This window comes from Eutrema salsugineum, unplaced genomic scaffold (genome assembly GCF_000478725.1).
Source record: "Eutrema salsugineum unplaced genomic scaffold, Eutsalg1_0 scaffold_8, whole genome shotgun sequence".
Taxonomy (NCBI): domain Eukaryota; kingdom Viridiplantae; phylum Streptophyta; class Magnoliopsida; order Brassicales; family Brassicaceae; genus Eutrema; species Eutrema salsugineum.
The window spans coordinates 819,626-843,491 of record NW_006256414.1 but is presented as its reverse complement, the minus strand read 5'-3'; the positions used below and the strand labels follow the sequence as shown (position 1 = coordinate 843,491).

General features: G+C 38.5%; 4 protein-coding genes and 1 pseudogene across 4 annotated transcripts; all 5 read right to left on the bottom strand.

Annotated features, from left to right (window-relative positions):
- Positions 1-1,216: 1,216 nt before the first annotated feature.
- On the bottom strand, positions 1,217-3,817 carry LOC112089919 (protein FAR1-RELATED SEQUENCE 6-like). Its single transcript, XM_024160786.1, has 3 exons — positions 2,900-3,817; positions 1,875-2,744; positions 1,217-1,606 (listed from the first exon to the last, which is right to left on the bottom strand). Exons 1-3 carry the CDS (start codon positions 3,815-3,817, stop codon positions 1,217-1,219), a joined length of 2,178 nt encoding a protein of 725 aa, XP_024016554.1.
- Positions 3,818-7,066: 3,249 nt separating this feature from the next.
- LOC18010014 (pentatricopeptide repeat-containing protein At1g64100) lies at positions 7,067-9,436 on the bottom strand. The gene is made up of 2 exons (XM_024160782.1): positions 9,343-9,436; positions 7,067-9,297 (listed from the first exon to the last, which is right to left on the bottom strand). The coding sequence occupies exons 1-2, from the start codon at positions 9,434-9,436 to the stop codon at positions 7,067-7,069; spliced, it is 2,325 nt and encodes a 774-aa protein (XP_024016550.1).
- Positions 9,437-11,199: 1,763 nt separating this feature from the next.
- On the bottom strand, positions 11,200-13,832 carry LOC18009847 (annotated as a pseudogene).
- A 151-nt stretch (positions 13,833-13,983) lies between these two features.
- Positions 13,984-19,129, bottom strand: LOC18009846 (mitogen-activated protein kinase kinase kinase YODA). Its single transcript, XM_006391661.2, has 12 exons — positions 18,832-19,129; positions 17,507-18,254; positions 16,458-17,189; positions 16,115-16,202; positions 15,938-16,000; positions 15,661-15,821; positions 15,487-15,562; positions 15,303-15,362; positions 15,117-15,224; positions 14,791-15,030; positions 14,626-14,717; positions 13,984-14,535 (listed from the first exon to the last, which is right to left on the bottom strand). Exons 2-12 carry the CDS (start codon positions 18,046-18,048, stop codon positions 14,034-14,036), a joined length of 2,664 nt encoding a protein of 887 aa, XP_006391723.1. The 5' UTR covers positions 18,049-18,254; positions 18,832-19,129; the 3' UTR covers positions 13,984-14,033.
- A 2,172-nt stretch (positions 19,130-21,301) lies between these two features.
- On the bottom strand, positions 21,302-22,879 carry LOC18009995 (cytochrome P450 86A7). The gene has a single exon (XM_006391659.2). It carries the CDS (start codon positions 22,877-22,879, stop codon positions 21,302-21,304), a length of 1,578 nt encoding a protein of 525 aa, XP_006391721.1.
- Between the last annotated feature and the right edge of the window lie 987 nt (positions 22,880-23,866).

Below are 23,866 nucleotides of genomic sequence, written 5' to 3'. Positions count from 1 at the left end.
CATGTTCCGGCAACGGTCTATGCGGTATCCATCTCCTTACAAAGGGGGAAGAGTTGCTTTCCTTGATCCTATCTTTTGTCGAGTTTGGTGTGGAGACTATCGAAACAAATTTCTACCAAACGAGAAGAGTTGGCTATTCAGTGATGGTTATTTGGACGTTGCCAACGGTCACTACGACCATTACTTGCCTACACACAAGAAATGGGGGACAGATGTTGATTTCGTGTATATCGCCCACAACGTGAACAACGAACATTGGGTAGCCGTTGAGGTCGACATTCCCAAAAAAAGATCCGAGTGTTTGATTGCATTCCAGATTTATACAGAAAAGGCGAGGTGGAGGAGTCTGTGAAGCCCTACGCAAGGATGATTCCGCTGTTGTTGAAACATATGGCACCACCGGAGCTCAAGAAGGGTATGAAGGAGGGGCAGTTTCATATCTACATGTATAAAACAGCGGCACTAAACAGACAGACAGGTGCAATGCAGCTCTGTAGATTTGTTATTTTTATTTGGTAGACTTTTAACTAATTATCGGGTACTTGTTATCAGGTGATTGTGGCGTCTTTACTTTGAAGACCATCGAGTGTTTGGCTTTGTGCCATAAATGGGACCAGCTGAAAGATAGCAACATGCCTCTCATTCGTATGAAATACGCAGCTGAGATTTTTGATGAGGTACATGAAGCAGAAGAATCCCGGATGTCTGATCCTAACCCTCGAAGTTTATTTGATGACAAGTACGGTTTACAGACAGACTCTGCTAACTGAGATCTTCGTTTGGTAGACTTTTGGGATCTGAGATCGTTTTTTGGTAGATTTAATACTCAGATCCAAACTAATTGGTAGACTTTTGGTATCGGATGTTGTATTTTGGCCGATTTATTAGTCATAGCCAGCCTCTTTGGTGGTCTTTTGGAATTTAGACGTCGCTTGTGTTTTGGAATTTAAAGCGAATCGCCATGGCTGTAAAAGGAACCTGCTTTGTAGATTTATAACATGATTGGTAGATTTATTGCAATATTGGTAGATTTATAACGTGATTGGTAGATTTATTGCAATATTGGTAGATTTATAGCATGATTGGTAGATTTATTATTGTAAAATAGTAGAGTTTAGGTAAAACAAGTTCCAGATTTACAAGTACATAAAACAAGGTTTTCAAGCGGATTATTGCAGTCTATAATAGTACAAATACAAGGTTTTCGATTTGTCAACTAAGCTCGACAAGTTAGGCGATTATGTCCGCCTTGGCCACAGTTACCACATTTGGGGATCTTCCGAGGACGGTTACTCGCCATGGCGGCCTCGAACGCACCCTTAATCCGAATTTTCTTTGGCCTGCCGGGTCGGTTGCGAACATCAGGCGGGAGACAAATTTTGGTTGCTACTTCATCTGGCACAGGGAGTGCTACGTCTCTTGGCATCACACTAACAGCATACGCTTGTTGCAAGTAACTAGTGTGGTAGTAATGATGGCAAAGAGAGATCGGCGACAACTTCCTCCTATCGGCGGCGGCTATGGCATGTACGCAAGGAATTTTATCCAAATCAAACCGTCGACAAGTACATGTTTTCTCCGTTAAATTGACAGAAGTTATATAAGTCTACCACATAGAAGTAATAACTCTACCAAATAATTGAAAGTCTACTAAATAGCAGAGATAAGTGTACCAAGTCTACCAAATAATAGAAAGTCTACTTAATAGCAGATATAAGTCTACCACATAGAAGTAATAACTCTACCAAATAAGTGAAAGTCTACTAAATAGCAGAGATAAGTGTGCCAAGTCTACCAAATAATAGAAAGTCTACCTAATAGCAGATATAAGTCTACCAAATAATAGAAAGTCTACAAGGTAAAGTAGTGTCTACCTCCAGCAACTTTTCAACGCCCGTTGTTAGAGTGGTAGCCATGTTATTGGCATTCACACGTCTTTTAGCAAACCACCTGGTCAGGAGACTCCTTATATCATCCACTAGTCGTACGATAGGCTTACCTCTTGCAGCAGATAGCACCTTGTTTAATGACTCCGCTATGTTGCTAGTGGTGAAATTGTACCTATCACCTTGGAAGTGTACACGACTCCACATACAAATATCTGCCTTCACCAAGTATGCATGCAGTGCAGGATTTGCCTCTTGAATCTGAGCAAAAAGGGCATTGAACTCGAGAAGTCTATAAGCAGTGGCAGCCTTCTTAACAAGCTTGAACGTTTCAGCGCCTCTGAATTTCACCATAATGTTCTTATGGAGATGATATGTACAAATACCCCGACTAGCAAGAGGATAAACCTTCCCTATAGCATTTCCTATGGATTTATGCCTATCAGAAATAATGGCAAGTCCTTCATCAGGAATAACACGGTGTAGTTGTGTAAAAAACCATTCCCAAGACTCATCGTTCTCAGTATCAACAACAGCAAAGGCTACGGGAAAAATGTTGAAGTTTCCATCTTGCGTGGTGGCGAGTAGTAGGGTACCTTTGTATTTTCCATGTAAAAACGTACCGTCGACCACTACCACTTTCCTCATGAAGGGAAACCCCTGTATGCTTGCGCCAAATGAGAGGAACATAAATTTGAATCTATCTTCCTCATCAACTTCTAGCTTGATTAGTGTACCCGGATTTGCTCGCCGAATCATATATAAGTATGAAGGCAGATCTTCATAACCACTTTCAGACGTCCCTGATACTAGTTCTCGAGCATACTTTAGGGCCCGATGTGCTTTCCAATAGTCAACCTTATAATGAGAAATAATAGTCTACCAATTGAGCTAATAACTCTACCAAAAAATAAATAGTCTACCAATTGAGCTAATAACTCTACCAAAATAATAAAAGTCTACTCAAAGAGATAATAAGTCTACCAAATAAATAATATAACTCTACCACATACCTTTATACTATATCGTTTGGTCAGAGCTTCGGCGACGTGATTTGGTAAGACTTTTGGGCCAACACCGCCGACGAAGTCCTTATATAGACGGCCTAGAACCTCATGGGTTGCATGGCGGGTGCGTTGTGATCGCACAGTCACAGAACACGTGTGTTCTCGAGTATAAGTTTTAACCCAAAAACATTTGCTGCTCCCAACAGTTGAAGCGCGAACCCTCCATTTGCAACCATCTACCCAACACTTAACAGTTAGCAATTTCTTACTCGAATGATCGACATTGTAGTCGAATTTGTGAGCAATGGAAAGAATTTTGAGTCGCATCTCGAAGTCCTCTTTTGTTTCATAACGCTGACCAACGGCTAAGTCTAAAGATGAAAGCTCTAGACTTTGAAAGTCGGGAATTGTAGTCGGTCCCCTTTTCTTCGGTGGTAGATTTAGCGACTCCTCCTCATCTGAACTTTCACCATCTGGACGTTTCTCACGTCTTCCGTACTCTTCGTCATCGGAACTTGCACCATCAGGATCTTCACATCCATCAAATCTGGTTGACAAATCCTCTTCTTCATCATGCATTTCTTCGTCTTGTCCAACTTCGACACCTTCTTGCGGACGATCTTGGCGCACTTGTTCTTCAGGGACTAGACTAGGACATGCATCTCGATCTTCGTCTTCATCAACAACTCCCTTCTGAACTTTTTCTTTGATCTCAACACATAAACGAACCGTTTCGTTTTCGTTCTGGAATTGATGCAAAAAACTCTGCAGCTGTCTTGAATTACCAACAAACACAGGAGGTGTATCCAGAGGTAATTTCCGCCGGACTTCAGACGACAACATATAGCTGAACTGGAGCTCATAAAGATGTTGATCCAACCCAAAATCTTCATACGCGATTTCAACCAAATCGGCAAATGACATTTTACGGTCTATCCCTATAAAACTACATCTCCTCGACTGATCTACGATGAAGATCCACCTCGTTTTCTTTAAAACCCAGTTACCACAAACCAAAACAACTTGATCCATGAATATAAAAGTGGATAAGAGGCAGAAGATCGAAGTAGAAGGAAAAAATCAAGAGTTATCCCAAGTTTAACAGCTCGACGGCGAAACCTAGAGGTTGAAGATGGACTCTGGTTTTGTTCCGTACTTTAGACAATACATACAGGGCAAAAAAGTAAAATCGCACTGCTCGATAACTAAGATGTGTGGTAGATTTGTTGTAAAAGACTTGTCATGTTTCCAATTTCAGTCGAACGAATGGTAGACTTATATTATATTGTTGGTAGATTTGTTGTAAAAGACTTGTCATGTTTCCAATTCCAGTCGAACGAATGGTAGACTTATTATTATTTTTGGTAGATTTGTTGTAAAAGACTTGTCATGTCCCCAATTTCAGTCGAACGAATGGTAGACTTATTATTATTTTTGGTAGATTTGTTATAATTAATAGCTTTCGAAATGAATAACACATAAATCTACTTAACACAACATAAATAACACAACATAACTTCATAAGTCTACTTCATAATAACACATAAATCTACTTAACACAAAATAAATAACACCACATAAGTCTACTTCATAATAAAAACAAATCTACTTAACTAAACATAAGTCTTTTTGACGACTACTGATGCAATCAACGTGGCCAATCCATAGCAAACGACGGTACTACCCACCAGAAATTGGCACACTCCAATTTCCAGAAGCAGGATTCACAAAGTTGATCCCCATACGTCTCTAGCAGGTATTCATCTCCCATCCATTGCATGTCTGGTACTTTGAGACAACCACAAATCCTTGTATTGAAAGACTTTTTATAAGCCTCGAACACCATTTCCACCAGTTCCTCGGGCTTCTGGAAATTGAACGCAGGCATGAAGATCTTTTCCATTGCCAATCTCATTTGCTTTGCATCTTCCCGGGAGAGAGCTTTGACAGAGTTGAATACCTCTGATGTGCCATCCATGGTTAGATGTAACATTGTGTGGCAGTACTTACCCATGAGAAATCCGTTGTCTGATGCAATTCGAATGAGATCACACCCTGCTTGGAGGTTATATTCGAAGAAAATCAGCGATAAACCTCTTCGCAATTGTGCGGATGGATTTCCTGCCGCCAAGCACCGTCTGAAGAATGCACCGACCCTTCCATGAATATCCCACCTCCACGGCAAGCTAATGTTGATTAAATCAACATTCCTAAGAAAACCCGCTTCGTTAGAGATGTTGTTAAGTGTCCTGGACGAAACTTTTGCAAGACAAAGATCCGCATACGAGTTTGAAGATATTTTCAACAATATCTCGTACAAAAGATCAGAAAGAAGCGACTCGAGATTCGCCATAGGGATGGGAAATGAATCGTCTAGGTTGAAAATGGTTTAGAGAGATGGGAAATGAATCGTCTAGGTTGTCGTATTAATAGAGAACTCACACGAGAACTCGAAGCGACTCGAGTCAATAGAAGTTCTCGAAATCGATGCGACTGTTCGTTGGAAAATGCATAAGTCTACCAAATGCGACGGTTCGTTGGTAACGGTTTATGGTTACCGTTACCATAAGTCTACCATATGGACGAAAATTGCAAGACATACAACACTAAAACCATAAGTCTACCAAACAGTAGGTTTTTTTGTAGATAGAACAATTCTTTTGGACAAAAAAGTAATTTTACTCCATAAAGTCAAATGTCTGCCAAACATTAAATACTAAGTCTACCTCAAGCATGACAAATAACTCTACCATATAAACAAGTCTACCATAAGCATGTCATATGTCTACCAGATCAAGGTTAACTCTGTAAATACCAAACGTAATTAATCTACCACATTGTTATTTCAACAAGTCTACCATACGGCAGATAAGTCTACCAGATTACATAAACTCTACCAAACATACAAACAAATCTACCAACATCTTGTAAGTCTACTTCATGTCATTATTAATCTACCACAAATCAGAATGAAATTTTTTTAAAATATAGGTCTACCACAAAACAAATAAATCTACCACAAAACAAATAAATCTACCAACAATTTTTAAGTCTACCTCATGTAACATATAGTCTACCACTAACCGGAATGAATTTTAACTGAATTAAATCTACCACAAGTCAAACAAATCTACCACAAAAACGAAACTCTACCAATTATATATAACTCTACCATGAAACAGATAAGTCTACCGCACGTATTGACAACTTTTTTCACATAAATCTACCGCTAAAGGAAATAAGTCTACCAACTCAGAAAATAAATCTACTTCATTGTCAATAAATCTACCGAAAAAGTCAACTATGCGAGAAAGTCAACGTTTCTGTTAACAAGTCTACCAAAACTTTTGACAAGTCTACCATTCATAACAACAAGTCTACCATTCATAACAACAAATCTACCGAAACATAATAAATTTACCTCTCATCCAAGAAAAGTCTACCAAAATTTAAAAACTCTACCAACAAAAGTCTACCAACATTTAAAAACTCTACCAACTCTTGAATAAATCTACCATCGCCCTAATAACTCTACCAACAAAATTTCTGCGTTGACCAAAATTTCATAAGTCTACCACAAAGCTTGGTAGACTTATGAAATTTTTAGCGCCAGAATCTGCCTACGTGGCATTAAAAAAGTAATGGCATTTTCGTAATAAGGTTTTTTTCAACAAAGGCCAAAAGGGCGTTTTGGGTATGCTAGGTTAGTTTTGTAAAAAAAATAAAAGTGCGTCGAACCAGTAATATAGATACTTTCTAAGGTTAGTGTAGTAATCCTCCCATAAAACATTTCTCTACATTTTCAAAACAAGGTCTACTTCACTGCGAGACAAAATGATTCCATTTTAATAAATTAAACCCTCGAACTTTTGTGTACAATTAGCCAAGCTATTCAAAACAAAGATGAGATAATATCTGGATTCAGTTTTGAGAATACATAGAGAGGACAAGACAAAAGACGATCTACTAACCACGTTTATTATTCTTCAGACACACTCTCTTTTCGTTCTTCGAGAAATTCTTGCAAATCTTAAGAAGCTGAAACCTCTGCAAAATCCTATTACATGTCACAGATAACATCAAACATACGAAAAGAACACAAGTAAAGAGACAGAAGTGAGTAGGACATACCATAAGACAAATTTCTTGCCACAAGAAACACCACACCAGACACTAAAACAGCTTATCCACAAAGCTCCTGTCCAATCTACCATCAGATATCATATTTTCTACCATTTTCTTGGTGGATGCATCTGCACAGAACTCCTTGCTTCGCATATCCTTGATAAGTTGAGCTGATGCCTCAATATCCGTAGCTCTAAGACTTCCTCTGATTAGTGTATTGTACGTACAGCCATTTGGTACACATTCCTTGTCCTTCATTTTCTGGAATAGCGCATTTGCTTCAGAAATTGCACCTTTTCCACAAAATCCATGTATCATTATATTGTAAGTTTGAACATCAGGCTCCACACCATCGATGGGGAGACTACAAAATAAGTCCCATGCCTCGTCAACCTTACTACCCTTGCACATTCCATGGATGATGATGTTATAAGTAGTAGTATCAACATCAATCTTACTCTTCTGCATAACTTCAAACATTTCCAATGCCTTTCCCAGTTTCCCATTGTCGCAGAAACCGACCAGCAAAATGTTATAAGTTAAGATATTAAGACACACACCATGAGGATTCATATTGTGGAAAAGGTCTTGAGCGGCATTAAGATCGCCCACTTGGCATAACCCATGAATAAGAGTGTTGTAAGTAACTGAATTAGCAACTAATCCTCTCTGACGCATCTCGTGGAAAAGTTCCATCCCGTCATCAACTCTTCTTGCCTTACAATAGCCATTAATGAGTGTAGTACAAGTCACTGTGTCAGGAGAGCACCCCTTGCTAGCCATCGAATCAAACATCTGTTTCGCCTTATCTAAGCGGTTCTGCTTGCAGAATCCATCGATCATTGAAGAATAGCTGAAATTATCGGGGACTATACCTCTGCAGAGCATCTCCTCGTATAATTCTTCAGCCTCGAAGATATTACCTTCTTTGAAAAATGTGTTGATCAGTATATTGTAAGTTTGAACATCAGGTTCCACACCAGTGAAGGCGTGACTAGCATCAAGATCCATCTTACTCTTCTGTATACCCTTGAACATTTCCAGTGCCTTTTCTAGTTTCCCATTATTGCAGAGACCGTCTAGCATAGTGTTAAGAGTTACGATATCACAGCACACACCATGGAAAATCATCTCTTGGAAAAGGTCTTGAGCGCCATTAAGATCACACACTTGAAAGAACCCGTGAATAAGAGTATTAAATGTCACTGTGTTTGGAGAGCAGCCCTTGCTAGCCATTGAATTAAACATCTGTTTTGCCTCATTTAGGCGGTCCTGCTTGCAAAATCCATCGATCATTGAGTTATAGGTGACAGTATCAGGGACTATACCTCTGCGGAGCATCTCCTCGTATAATTCATCAGCCTCAGAGAACTTTACTTCTTTGACAAATGCATTGATCAATGAATTGAAAGTTACAACATCAGGGTCAATTTTCCTTTCAATCATTTCACGCAACAATCGTTCAGCATCAATCCATTTACCACAGTTGCAAAAAGCGTCTATCATACAGCTGTAGGTAACTACACTGGGATAAATTCCTTTCTCACGCATTTCATTGAAAAGAACTTGAGCATCAACAAGACGTCCATCTTTGCAAAGACGATCAATGATGGCATTGTAGATTACAACATTACCTTCGATGTGGCTTTTCTGCATCTTCCTAAGCAGATTCAAAGCTGAGAAAGTGTCGCCTATCTTACACAATCCGTTCAAAATTGTTCCGTAAGCCACAACGTCAGGTTGATGACCATGTTCTACCACCATCCGATCAGCCAGAGCTACTACTTCCAGCATTCGACCATCGCGGCAAAGACCATTTATCAGTGTGGTAAACGTTATGACATTGAGTGCGTATCCCGTTTCAAGCATTTGATCAAATAACGCTAAGGCTTCACAGATTCTATCTTCGAGACATAACCCGTGGAGCAGTGTGCTAAACGTAACGACATCAGGCTGGAAACCAAGCTTGGTGAGCTTCCCAAATGTAGACAAAGCAAGAGAAAGCTTAGAGCAGCTGCAGAAACATTTCATCAGGATACTGAAGCTGTAGATATTAAACGGAATCCGCCGCATTTCCATCTTCCGATAGAGAGAAATCACAATATTGGGTCGATTCATCTTCATGAGGACACCCATTACTTTGTTGAAATCAATTGCAGAAGGGAAGGGACGAGATCGAACCATGTCATCGAACAAAACAATCGCATCATCTAAGGTTTCGATAAAATGAGACCCACTTCTCAATTTCAAACTCTCTCCTCCAAAAGTTGCTTCGCCATCTCTGCAATGGACTGACAAATAAGGAAGACGCTTTCTAATTGTACCTTTCTTGGCGACGCGAGGTTGATGAATCGATCTAGTGCTCATCAATCTAGCAGCAGAAGATTCTGATCTCCATCTCCAAACCCTAGCCAACATTTTTGTTTCGCCTGATTTTTTTACTTTTCGATCTCTAAAACACTAAAGGAGTGGAGTGGAGTGGAAAAGTGTGAGCTTTCTACTTTCAGAGAGCAGCACAAATTGAATCAGAAGACGACCAGTTCTATTATTTTGGTTCGTACATTGACTGGTTCAATTTGATTATTGTGGATGATTAAAACAAATTTGTATTGAGAGAAACAAAAATTATAATGAGTTCCTATTATTTTAAATACTATAAATAATGATCATATAATATTGAAAACGCAACTACACAAATAACAACACAGTTGAAAATTAGAGAGATTGTGTTTTCGAAAAGGGTCATAACTGGGATCACAGAGATTGCGTTTACCACTCTAGTTTCGGTCGAATATATCTTGATGAAAGAAGAAAGTCGAACCAGAAGTACTCGGTTTGTATTGGATTTGGTTCTCTTTCTATTTATTATGTTCTTGTTCATTTCTGTGTTTGGTAATTAAGAGAATTGGTATGTTTTCTCTTCTTAAATTAAAATTCCTAAAAGAGGCAAGTCATAATCTGCCCTCCAAAACCAAGTTGTATCTTGTGTTCTCCTTATTCACCATGTATTGGAACATCTATTTGAATTCCTCTCTAGCTTTTACTTTTCTACTCTGTAAACGCCCTACACCATTATCTCGTTCCCGCAAATGTTTAGTTGTAAAATTACTAAAACCGGAGTGGAGTGGAAAAAGTGTGTGAGCTTTCTTTCTACTTTCAGAGAGCAGCACAAATTGAATCAGAAGACGACCGGTTCTATTATTTTGGTTCGTACATTGACCGGTTCAATTTGATCGGTATTATATTGACCGGTTCAGATGAAACTAATCGGACAAAGGTGAGGTCGGTGTGATCAGTTGGGATGATGATTGGTTACATGTATTATTTGGGATGTGTTGGTTACATTTGTATGATTTTGATTACTTGTGTATTGTGGATGATTATAAAAAATCTGTATTGAAAGAAACAAAAAATTATAATGAGTTCCTATTATTTTAAATACTCTAAATAATGATCATAAAATGAGAGAGAGAGAGATTTTTTTTTTTTGGTGTGCATAAGAGAGAGAGAGATAGAGACAAGATAAAGAGCTCTTTCAAAAAACAAAAAAAACGAATCCTCATTTTTTGAATATTACCGGAAACCGAAATGTTTTCTTTGACCATTCATGTTTCTCGACATTCTCTAGTATCCATAACATAAACCCATAGGAAGCACCAAAAGAGATTGTATGAATAATGGCTAACTTCCCTCTGTAGTTGATCAAGTTTGTACCAACCTCTCCCAGCTTTTGATGTATAATGGTGGATTTAGATCACAATTTAGATCACATCCACGATTTTGTCACAAGAAACACCACACCAACTACTAAAACAGCATATCCACAAAGCTCTTGTCCAATCTGCCAGCAAATATCATATCATCTACCATTTTCTTGGTGTATGCATCTGCCAGCAGATATCATATCAGCAGCAGCCCCCTCAAAAAGACAGTAACAATCTTCAATAGAGACATCAGAGCAAAGTGCATATCACGATGAACTAAACAAATGATTTAAGAAACCATATCCAACAAGATTTCTTAAAATTGGCCATCATATAACATATTCCATTATCGCAGTAATAATACATAAATAACATGGTAAATGTAAAAGCTAACAAGCACAGCAAATTTATGGAACATAAGAAACAAAATAGAAGCTCTGCTGCTAAGGATAGAAATGTGAATGATCTTGTATTCTTTCATTCATCCTCCAATTGGTGATCCTGCAAAGCAAACACACCAAAACAACCAGAAAGGTTAAATCTTTATCTTAAAATCAACATAGGCATTTAGTAGCAAACTTTCCTGGATTCTACCGAAGAAACTACAGCCAAGGACCTCTATAAGTATGTTTACATTCTTCAACGAAACCCAAAAGATAAGTAAAATAAACTGGACAACAAAACAGAGTCTGAGGACATACCACACTCTTTCGCAGATCCTCCAACATTGCCAATGCCTCTCGTAGATTCTTCTTACTACATAAACGGGCTAGCATGCCGTGGAAAGTGGTGGTATCAGGAGCCACACCACTAGCAATCATTTCTTGGAAAATGTCTACGGCGCCATTATAATCACCCACATGACAGAACCCGTGAATCAAAGTGTTGAAAGTAATTGCAGTAGCAGCTATTCCTCTTCGATACATCTCGCAGTAAAGCTCCAGTCCATCGTCAAACTTTTTAGCTTTACAGTAGCCATTAATGAGTGTATTATAAGTCACTACGTTTGGCGAACAGCCCTTGCTAGTCATCGAATCAAACATCTGCTTCGCCTCATCTAAGCGGTTTTGCTTGCAGAATCCATCATCATTGAAGAATAGGTGATTGTACTAGGGACTATACCTCTGTGGAGCATCTCCTCGTACAAATCTTCAGCCTCAGAGAACTTCTCTTCTTTGACAAATGCATTGATCAATGCACTGAAAGTTACAACATTAGGGTCAATTTTCCTTTCAATCATTTCACGCAACAATTGTTCGGCATCAATCCATTTACCACAGTTGCAAAAAGCGTCTATCATACAGCTGTAGGTAACTATATTGGGATAAATTCTTTTCTCGCGCATTTCACTGAAAAGATTTTGAGCATCAACAAGACGCCCATCTTTGCAAAGACGATCAATGATTGCATTGTAGATTGCAGCATCAGGTTTGATGGGGCTTTTCTCCATCTTCCTTAGCAGATTCAAAGCAGAGACAGTGTCGCCCTTCTTACACATTACGTTCACAATTGTTCCATAAGTAACTTCGGTAGGTTGATGACCATGTTCTATCACCATCCGATCAGCCAGAGCTACTGCTTGAAGAACTCGACCATCGCGGCAAAGACCATTCACCATTGTGTTGAACGTTATGACATTAGTTGCATATTCCGTTTCAACCATTTGATTAAGTAACGCTAAAGCTTCAGAGATCCTATCTTCGAGACATAACCCGTGGAGCAGCGTGTTAAACGTAACAACATTAGGCTGGAAACCAAGTTTGGTGAGCTTTCCAAATGTAGACAAAGCAAAGGAAAGCTTGGAGCAGCTGCAGAAACATTTGATCAGAATATTGAAGCTGTAGATGTCAAACGGAATCCGCCGCATTTCCATCTTATGATAGAGAGAAATCACAACGTCGGGCCGATTCATCTTCAGGAGGACACCCATTACTTTGTTGAAATCAATTACTGAATAGCGACGACGAGACTGAACCATGTCATCGAACAAAACAATCGCATCATCTAAGGTTCGATAAAATGAGACCCACTTCTCAATTTCAAACTCTTTCCTCCAAAAGTTGCTTCGCCATCTCTGCAATGGACTGACAAATAAGGAAGACGCTTTCTAATTGTACCTTTCTTGGCGACGCGAGTTTGATGAATCGATCTCGTGCTCATCAATCTAGCAGCAGAAGATTCCGATCTCTATCTCCAAACCCTAGCCAACAATTTTGTTCCGCCTGATTTTTTTTACTTTTAACAAAAAAAACACTAAAGGAGTGGAGTGAAGTGGAAAAGTGTGAGCTTTCTACTTTCAGAGAGCAGCACAAATTGAATCAGAAGACGACCGGTTCTATTATTTTGGTTGGTACATTAACCGGTTCAATTTGATCGGAATATTGACCGGTTCAGATGAAACTAATCGGACAAAGATGAAGGTCGATATGATCAATTGGGATGATTGGTTACATGTATTATTTGGGATATGTTGGTTATATTTGTTAATCAAAGTAGGATTTTTATTAGTTGTGTACTGTGGATGTAGATTAAGAAAAATTTGTATCCAAAAAATTATAATGAGTTTCTATTATTTTAAATACTATAAATAATGGTCATAAAATATTGAAAACGCAACTACTTAAATAACAACACAGAAAACAAAAAAAACTACAATTTTTTTTTAAAATGAACAACAAAGTCACTTAAGAATCCCAAAGCCAATGATTTAGAAGTTCAAGCCTTGGGGATCAAAAGACCATTACATCAAAGAGTAGAAGCGAGGATCAAACAAATGGTCGGTCAAAAAAAAAAAAAAAATGAAACAGAGTGGGCTTTATAACCTAGATTGGGATTTTCTTACAATGTAAATAGATTACATCAAAGAGTTTTAAAAATTTAAGCTTTTGCTTTCTCTCCTTTTTTTCTTCTTCTTCCCATCATCAAGAGAAAGAAAGAAAGAGACGAATTAGGTGAAAGATTGATTCTGTTCTACCACCACACCTTCTATACACAAAATCAATTTTTGTTGATCTCTTTCTAACACTCCAATTCATCCTCAGCGAGAGAGAGAGAGAGAGAGATAGAGACAAGATAAAGAGCTCTTCAAAAAACAAAAAACGAATCCTCATTTCTTGAATATTAGCCAGTGGTTCAGGGTTTCTGACTCATGGCTCAGCGACCCTAGACCTTGAGATCCTGACCCTTCAGGCTGTGTTGCAATTCCGAAATCCAGGAGGAGTCTCTGCAGCTATTTGTTTGACGTAATTTTTTTTCCACTGGTGTTTGTTTTATGGTTCTGTCATTTGTGCCGAATCATTAGACTCGACGGGTTAGGGTCCTCTGTTTGTCGAGCCGGGAGTTGAAAAACCGGGTCTCAGGTCGAGGGACTTCAGTTTCAGATGCTCACTTAAGAGCTGTTGGGACACATGATCAGATAAAGCTGGCTGGTTGTCCTTGTTCCAACCATACCCTGGTTGGATCGAACCGTTGTTGTCCCAAAATATATGAGGAGGCGTCCTCGGACTACTCCGAGGCCAATCTTGCTGTCTAGGCTCCTGAAAAAAACTGTTGCTGTAGAAGTTTCCACCACTTCCCGGGCTTCTGCTTGATCCTATGCCTTCTTGCAACAAGTTGATAGTAGTTTGTCTTTGCTGATGGAACGGGATGGCTCCACCGCAACCGGTTAAAGGTGTTGATGAACCGGAGAGAGCATGTGGACTAGATATTGGGGAAGGAGATCTTCTTCCGCTAATGTGTGGCGAATGTGATCGAAAGATTGGACTACCCACTGGTGAGATCGGGCACGACATGTTCCTAGGAGACTGGGATATACTGTGACCAAAAGGAGGAAATTTCAGCCACAAGGATGGTTTTTTCGATGCTAGGAGAATGTAAGGTACAAGCAGAATGGCTAACGGATACCTGAATCCCGAGCCAGGTTTTAACCCTTTCTGCTGGTAACTGGTTGCATCTTCTGAGTCTAAGCACGGAAGACTCCTTGCGTGTCCAATGTCCTGAAACAGATAGATTTGTCAGGCAATCACTAGCACACAAAATTTACCATTGGGGAAACACAAGCTTTAATACCAGTGATCTCATGGTGCTTGAAGGTACATTCATAGTTTCTGCAGGCTCGCCACTCACAATAGGCCTTTCCATCGGCATTGCGTTTCTTACAAAAGGGTGATCTAAAAGCTGAGCAGCTGTAGGACGATTTGCGGGGTTTCTTTGTAAGCATGTTCTCACAAAATCCTTGCCCTCTTCAGATAAATGATCAGGGATATCCGGAAGCGCCTTGCTGTTTCCAATCTTGAACATAGCAGGAACCTATAAAGAACTCGAATGCATGAGGATGGGAGGATTCACACCATTAAATCTCATGTTTGTTGTTTAAGTACTTTTAATTTACTAACCCCTTCATACTGGCTCCATGGAGGTTTCGTCGTAGCCATTTCTAAAACAGTGCAGCCGAGACTCCATATGTCGACTGCAAGGTTACGGCCATTTGAATTATTTATCACCTGAAATCCATGCAAGGTAATAAAGTATTAGCATAAAGCCTCTCAACACGAAACCGGCGTTCTTAACAGCATACTGACCTCAGGTGCCATCCAATAAGGGCTTCCCTTGAATGATAAAGGGCCAGATTGAGCAGTAATCTGCATTTTGTTCATGAATTTGCATTAGATTTATGCGAAATGTGACAGCTGTGTTTAGTGTGCTTTCAGCAGAATTTTCAAATGAGACGAAAACAAAACAAGATTGCAGAGAACATCTTCATACATGTTTTGCCATCCCAAAATCAGCTACTTTTACTCGTCCATGGGGATCCACCAATATATTTGCTCCTTTAATGTCCCTGAACAAAGTTAAATTGCATATTCACTTAATTCTCTAATTAAGGAAGGATGAAGGAAACCAAGAAATCAAGAGAGTGGATAGAGTTAAGAGGTTCACCTATGAACAGTGTTTTTGGCGTGCAAATAAGCGAGCCCTGATAAAATTTGTTGTGTGTAGTTACGGATTGCATTCTCACCAAATTGTCCATACTCTTGAAGAAGCTTATAGATCGAACCACCAGAGACATACTCCAGATATATATACAGCTTGTCATCTACCTGTATGGGGGCAAGAAAGGAAGAGCAATGTAGTTCAGATGAAACAGTTGATACTATCATCAGTGTGTTACCAATATCAGAGAACAAAAGTATCACAAAATATCTGTAAGACTTACGGTTTCAGAGCCATAATACTGCACTATATTAGGGTGTCGTAAACGGCTTAGAACTGCAACCTCCTGTGAGAGTCAATTATTGAAAAAAAAACTGAAAAGTTAGAAAATTCACTGACTAAAATACACTAAAAAGGGAAGCTTTTTGTTGTTCCAAACAGATGATGATGTGCAACTCACCTGGCCCAATTGTTGCGCACTCTCCCTTGACTTCGGATCATCTGAGCATAGAGTTACCTCTTTCATGGCACACATCTCACCACTTTCACTGAGGAAGAAAACATAGCTGATCAAACAAGGAGTGGCATAGAATAACACATGCAAGCTCTTCTATTCATTCATTTCTGAAGACTAAATATCAATTATCCTGACCAGGAAAACTGAGATTTCTTTCCAATAAACTTAACCATCATATGGATCAATATTTTTTACCAAAATGAAATTGATTTTAACGAGGCGTTCTTCCCCTAGCCTACATAAAATGTGAGACAAAGATAGCATCTTTCCAACTAGAATTACGAACCTGTTAAAGCCAAGATACACATGTCCAAAACTGCCCATCCCCAGCAATCTCCCTTTTTTCCATCGCGAGCCAGGGCTTACTGTAGTCTCTGCCCTTGCTGGACTTCGTGGGACAGACGGCGATGTTGCTGCTGAATATGTGGGCGAAAACGGACAAGTATTTGAGATTAATAATGGTGGGAGAGGCAGACGGTGACTTTGCTGTTTGTTATCATCAAGGCGTCTAGTAGGAGACCCAGTGGTTGATCCTCCAGCTCGAGGATGAAGGGGTGTAACGGCACCACTCTGTATTCTGGAGCTAGGACCAGGACTCGTCATTCTTGGGCTAGGCACAGGGGAACATTCTGGGCTACACCTGCTCTGAGGCCAAAACAGCTGAGCAGACATATCTCCACCAATGGAATTGTTACCCGAGTTGTAACCTGAACCTGGGCTTGAGCACTGTCCAGATCCAAGCAAGGAAACATCTGAATATGGTTTGCCAATCAACAAACCATGGTTTGAGACTTGATCTGGGACAAAGGATCTCATTGGACTTCTAGAAGGACTAGACAACAAGCTATCTGGAGCACTGCAGAGCACTATGTCCCGTTGTGGGATTTGTAGATTTTTCACATGAGTGCCCAGAGGTCTCCGCCTAGGAGATGTTGATAGAATCCGATTTTTGTTGGACAAATTTGGAACTGGCTTGAACATCTCAGCTGAGTTTTTGTTACTATGCATGGACTGATCCCTACACATACAGATTAGGATAAAAACATGTTTAAAAATAGAGAACCAGTGAGAGCATAGTGCACAACAATAATGATTACAGTTCAAACATGATACGTACTAGATAATATTACTTTTCTCACGTCTTGCTAAAAAAACAGTAACGTAATAAGAATAAAATTCCCCAACTGTATAGAAACCACCAAAGCATTGATGAGTTTTACAACCAAGACTTCATCCTTATAAATATTAAAAACTAAGACACTGCATTTAGAGAGAAGAAATAAATAAATAGCCTAATGATTAAAGGAATATGCACTAAAACGTATCAACACTCACCTCGAAGAGATGTTTACTGCTGTTCTGTTACCATTTTCACAATCAGAAGCCAATGGACTAAGAAGAGAGTCAGATGGATTGTCACCGACAGAACTTCCACTAGAAACAGACGCAGTAGTAAAATCAGCCTCAGCTCCGGTATTATCAGGCAAGCTGGAAGCACCATGGGGCTTTGGAAGTGGCAAACACGATGGTTTCAAACTTGCATCAGAACCTGGTCTCTGTGATCCATTCATACCAGAATCAGTGCTCGTTACAGTATTACGGACAGTAGGACGAGGAAGAGGTACAGCAGGAGATCTTTCTGCAAAACTCTGACAGCGTGAAACACGAGTAGAAGGAGATGGAGATCTTGATGGTAATCGAGATATAGCTCCTCTTTCGGATACAATTTCATTACGTCGTCTCCGTGACTTCCTCGACCGACCACTAGACCTGTCCTCAGACGCGAACCCCAATTTCCGATTAAAAGCATCGAGAATACTCTCCTTGTTAGCTTTCTTCTTTTCATCTTTGGATGAATATTTACTCCACCAAGGCATGATCTTTCCACGAAACCTTGAGAGGCAACTTATAACTCTTTCGAAAGATCTTGTTCCACACTACAAAGTAACTATCTTTTTGACCACTTCAGAGATCATACTTGGTTGACCCAATAAAGGTCAACAATTGAAAACGAGTCCCACTTTAAACGCCATATTTTTTATCCCATTGGTGTTTGACCAATACCGAGAAGCAGCTGAAATATCTGATTACAAAAGTAAAACCCAGCGTTAGGGTTTCAATCCCAGCTTTCCCAGAAGAACAATCTGATAAAAGCAAAATCTTATGTTTTGCGTAAAAGTGAAAATAGAAACAGCTGAAAAAATCAGCAAAATCCAAAATTCTAAGATGAACAGAAGCTCAATTTCCTAAATGATCGAACACCCAAGAACAAATAGCGTCTGAGTGATGATATCGAAAGAGAAGCTCCAGATTACTTAAGCGTGACTATACTAGTTTCAAAAATCAATGTGATCATCTTCTACCTTAGCTAGTCGAGATCCATTTCCAACAGTAAACTTCAAAATTCCCACCTTATCAACAGATCTACACAAACAAATTCCATGAAGTAAAGAAACCCAGAAACGAGCAAACGATAAACCTAGAGGGGTTGAAGAAAGAGAGCCATTAAATCCCAATTGCTCAAAATCTACACCCACACAAAACTCGGAGGATTAACACAGACAAAAAGAACCCGAACTGCAAGTTTAAAATTCCATGGTGAAATTGATCACGGAAGGCTTAATCGAAATCTAATTCTTAGGAAATTACCAGGAAATTACCAGATTCCAGCAGCTTAAAATAGAAGCAGTCGAAAGCTCAGAGTCGGAGCAATCGAGAATCCAAGACGCAGGAAGCCTCAGATCCCTAAATTGATGCTTGCAAATGAATAGTATAGACTGTATAAGTAAAAGACTTGTGTAGCTTCCACTTGCAGTGAACTCTCTCAGTAGTGATAGCTCAAGAGATAACGAAGATGAAGACGAAGAGGCAGAAATATGGTAGAGAGAGAATAAGAACTGTGTAGAGAGAGAGAGAGAGAGAGAGAGCGTTCGAAGAAAGCATTCACTCTCAGATTTCTTCTTGGTGCGTTAATCTTCTAGTAACCAAGATAACCGATAAAATGATACTAATTATTTGGATTAATATAAAATATTTTATTTCTTTTTAAAGCTTTTTCTTATTTCTTGAAAAAGACAGAACTTGAAAAAAGAAAAACTTGAAAAGACACAGTTCCGATTTCATTCTGATTTCTAAAGATTTTTTTCAAATGTTCTCTTTTATTTGATGGGATCAAAATATAAACAAAGTATAAACTTTTATATATTTTCAATTTTCAATGGTTTTATTGAATCAACATGAAAGGCTTATCAAATCCGAGAAAAAAAATTCCAATCAGTAGACTGCGTTAATGAATATCATTGTTTTGTTTCTTAGTTGTCTGATTTGATCAGAACGAAAAACTTAATAATATTCAAATTTGAGAATTAATCATTGTATTGATCTATGCTAAGTTTGCTGAATTGATACTTTATTATGGTAATCATTCACAAATATGAGAAGAACATGACTTCTAAAGCATTGGGTGCCGAGTGGAAAACATAAAATATCAATACGTTGTATTTAACTGTCTGATTGTTCAAAACTAAAAAATAAAAACCTTAGTCATATAAAATATATGAGAATTAATTTCTTGATATATGCCCAGTTGATTTTTTAGTTGGTACTTTATAGTAATATTCTCAAATATGGGAAGAATATTAAATTTTTCCCAAATCATTGGGTGCATAGTGAAAAATACGAAAAAGTATGACAAGAGGACGCATGATGTGTTCTAACACGTCACATAATCGATCTTAACGGTACGATTGGAGATAATGATGTCACGTTTGGCTTTTGCGAGACGCGTTATTATCCATTTATTATTAGTGTAAAAGCACATACCAAAATGTATAAAATTAATCCATGATAACTGTTATTAAAATATTAAGGTACGTGTATAAACACGTTAATAATCTATGCACCAATAGATTTAGGAAGATTAGATTAGGTGGACACAATATCAAAATACTTGAAGATATGATTCTCGACGATTAATAGTTTTATTTTATCCAAACCTAAATATTTAACTGCTAAGTGTATTTATCAATCTATTGACTATTTATGATATATATATTTTTTATACGTATGCAGCTCTTCGTATTTTTATCTGTTGCTTTTCACATGTATCACTTTTGTAAATGATATAATCTCAAATGATATATTGTAAGTGATTCTGAACGATTGATAAATGTGGATTATGTGATGCTTACTACTTTGGAGTTTAGACATCTATCGAGTTTATTTCGTCTTTTCTAGTAGGCTAGTATGTAAAAGTAGAAAATTATTTGCATGTCAATGTTATCTTCACGTGGTAGGACTAGGCGACTAGCATGTTAAATTAGGACCTTAATAATATTCGGTGGTTCATTACTTTTCACCGTTGACCTTTGCGTTTTTCTTTCAGCTTGACCTCGAACCTAACGACAGAACTAATATTATACTATAAGGATTAATCAAGTACAATGACATTGACATTGACAATGATATATAATAACGATAACGATCGACAATGACAATAAATACTCTATGTATAAGTATGAACTCATGTATTATACTGTTTTTCTTAGCGTAAGTGTATTAGAAAAACAAGTGCGAACTCAATATTACGTACAAACCGTACAATTATAAGTAAACAAATATTATATGATAATTTTTTTCCATAAAAATGGCAATTAACAAGTTGCTAATTATATATCCGAGTAGTACGTACATAGGCGTGACCCTTAAATTTATAAAGCATTTCCCAAATCAAATTTCTAGAGTGTTGCGAATATGAGATTTTTTGGGGTCAACTCAGAAGTTAATTTTATAATTAACAAAATCGAATTTTGAATTGATTTGGTTGGTTTATGTAATCAATGTATATGTAAACTGTGTTCTTTCGGTTTAGATTTCTAAACCGTTAGTTTATTATAATGTTGTTGACAAAGAAAATTGATTCGTTTAGTTTATTTGGATATTAAAAGTAAAACTAAATCAGTTTATTCAGATTAGAGCAAGAATCATACATGTAATGTTGTTTTTTGCAAACCAAAAATAAACGAATAACTTCATTTTCTTACAATAATACGATTACTAAACCACCACCAACCACAATACTCATGCCAAGCCAGAAACCAATTTAACTTCACGGTCATTAATCCCAATAATTCAACAGTTCTCATATTTGCTCATCTCATTCACTAGTTTCTCTACCATCAACGTCAAATCCCTTTTATGCACATCCATTTTAAGACCAAACTTCATGAACAACGTCAACGACATCTTCTGCTCCACTCGATGTCCTTGAGCCACCGTAAGCCGATACCTGAGCAAAACTGATGCTGTAATCGATTTCATCTGCAAATACGCTAAATCTTTACCTAGACAAATCCGTGGACCAGCATTAAATGCTACAAATTTGTATTGGTTTCGATTTGTATCGATTTCTTCGAACCATCTTTCCGGTTTAAACTCCTGACAGTCTTCACCCCAAATAAATTTCATTCGTCCCACCGAATATATCGAATAAGTAATGTTTGAACCGGCCGGAACAAATGTCCCATCCGGTAAAACATCATCAGCGACTACAAATTTTGAATCTTCCGGTACGGATGGATATAGTCTTAATATTTCGGACAATGCTGCTTTTAAGTAAACCAGTTGATCAACTTCATCAAAAGTCAACGGCTCATCGGTCCACGTTGAGACCTTAGTACCACGTGTCTTGATCAGAGCGGTGCAGATCTCGGTTACGATTTTTTCTTCTACTTTTGGGTTAAGACTAACCAACCAAAAGAACCAGCTCATCGCAGCTGATGACGTGTCACGTCCAGCTAGGATAAAGTTTAACGCCACGTATTTGAGAAACTTATCCGAGTAAGATTCCTTTTTCTTCATGAACCGTGACAATAGATCGTCGTGGCGGGACCCATCTAGTTGCTGACTCAGCAATTCGAGTTTACGTGTATTGATGATCTCTGATAAGTAATTATCTACATGGCTAATGCTTCGGCTCATGTCGTTCTCTAACCCGAGCCGAAGCCATTTTCTGATCTTCCAAATAAACTCCGGCATGATAAACCGTTGTAGAGTGGCTTCCGTGGCTCCGTCAAAAGCCACGGCAAATCTGTTCTCAGGAAAATCTGGCGAAAGCGTTCGCGGATCTTTACCGAACGTTAAACCGCAAATGTTATCGAACGTGAGCCGTAAAAGAATATCTTGAAGATCAATCGGCTCGGCTTGGCATGCAGCCGAATCGAGAATGGGCACGAGACGGTTCTTGATGGCTCGATCAACCCAACGAGCCATGGCTTGGCGAAGCGTGCGGGTGGTGAATTCAAGTGCGGCAGTCTTACGCTGAAACCGCCACGTGTCACCATCTGAATTAAAGATCCCGTCTCCTAAGAGATCGTGGAACGCCGATTGCCAGCTAGGACCCTTAGGGTAGTTATCGAACCGGGTCTTGAGTATGTGCTCCAGATTCTTCGGGTCACACGTGACGGTCACGTGACCTTGTTTCTTAGCTAGGAACGGGATCGGGAAAATGCACGTTTGGTACGTGCCACCACACGTGCGGAGGTTCTCGGCGATGAAATCGTGCATACGGTGAGCGTTTGCGATGAGTGCTGGTAAACTGCCCAATAAAGGCCAGACACGTGGACCTTTAAGAGAACGACGTAAAGAGACGAACCAAATAAGATAGACTACGACGCCGGTAAGGATGATCACAGCCGTTGATCCGTCCATTTTTCGATGTTTCTAGTGTGGAGTTGAGAGCAGAGAATCTGCAACAAGATGAGAGATGACTAGATGTGTGTGTGTGATGAGTATGGAAGACAATTGTATCAACGTTTTATAGATAAGAAAACACAAAGTTTAAAATAATTCCATAAAAAGAAAAGCATGAGAAATTAATAAGGCAACTAAGTTCGTTGTTGATAATTCTCACGTCCAAAAATGTTGGGACGTAGTTGCATTGCATGTGTTTGTTTGTGTAGAGTGTTATGTTTGCCATTGTGCTTGTCGTTACCTAATATTGTATACATTAATTTACCTACATTAAACCAACCTTTTTGAGCTCATTAATCTTAATTTTAATCTAGTATTTATATCTATATTTATATCTATATTAATATCCACAAGAATACGACTCACTCGTAATTAATTTTGTATGCTTTTTTTGTGTTAAAAAATAATTTGGTAAGCTACTACATTACAATTTCACAGTGCTCATATACATCTTGTAATTGACGTAAAATCGATGTAAATGTGATGTAAATTTTATTTCGACGTAAATTTGATGTAAATATGCAATGGTAATATGTTGGTAACCAAACAAAAAATCTATATATATCCTTTCTTCTCTCATTATTCCATCAACCAAAAAAAACATATAAAGACACAGATTTTTTGAGTCTTTGAATGTTTAAGTAAAATTTTTAGTAGTTGAAATTTATATCAAATTTCAAAAACAAAAAGTCAAATATTTGTTTTTGAAATGTCTATATACGATCTACGAAAGTGGATGTATACGCCCAAAAATGGTGATGGGTCGTTGACTGAAGACTTCAAAAACGGATTGGAAATATTCATATACCAAGTCGGCCTTATGCAAACTGTAATTGAAAGCGGCAAAATGTATTGTCCTTGTGTGAAATGCAAAAATAGGAAACATATTCCTATTGACACTGTCTGGCAGCATTTATTGAATAGAGGGTTCATGCCCCAATACTT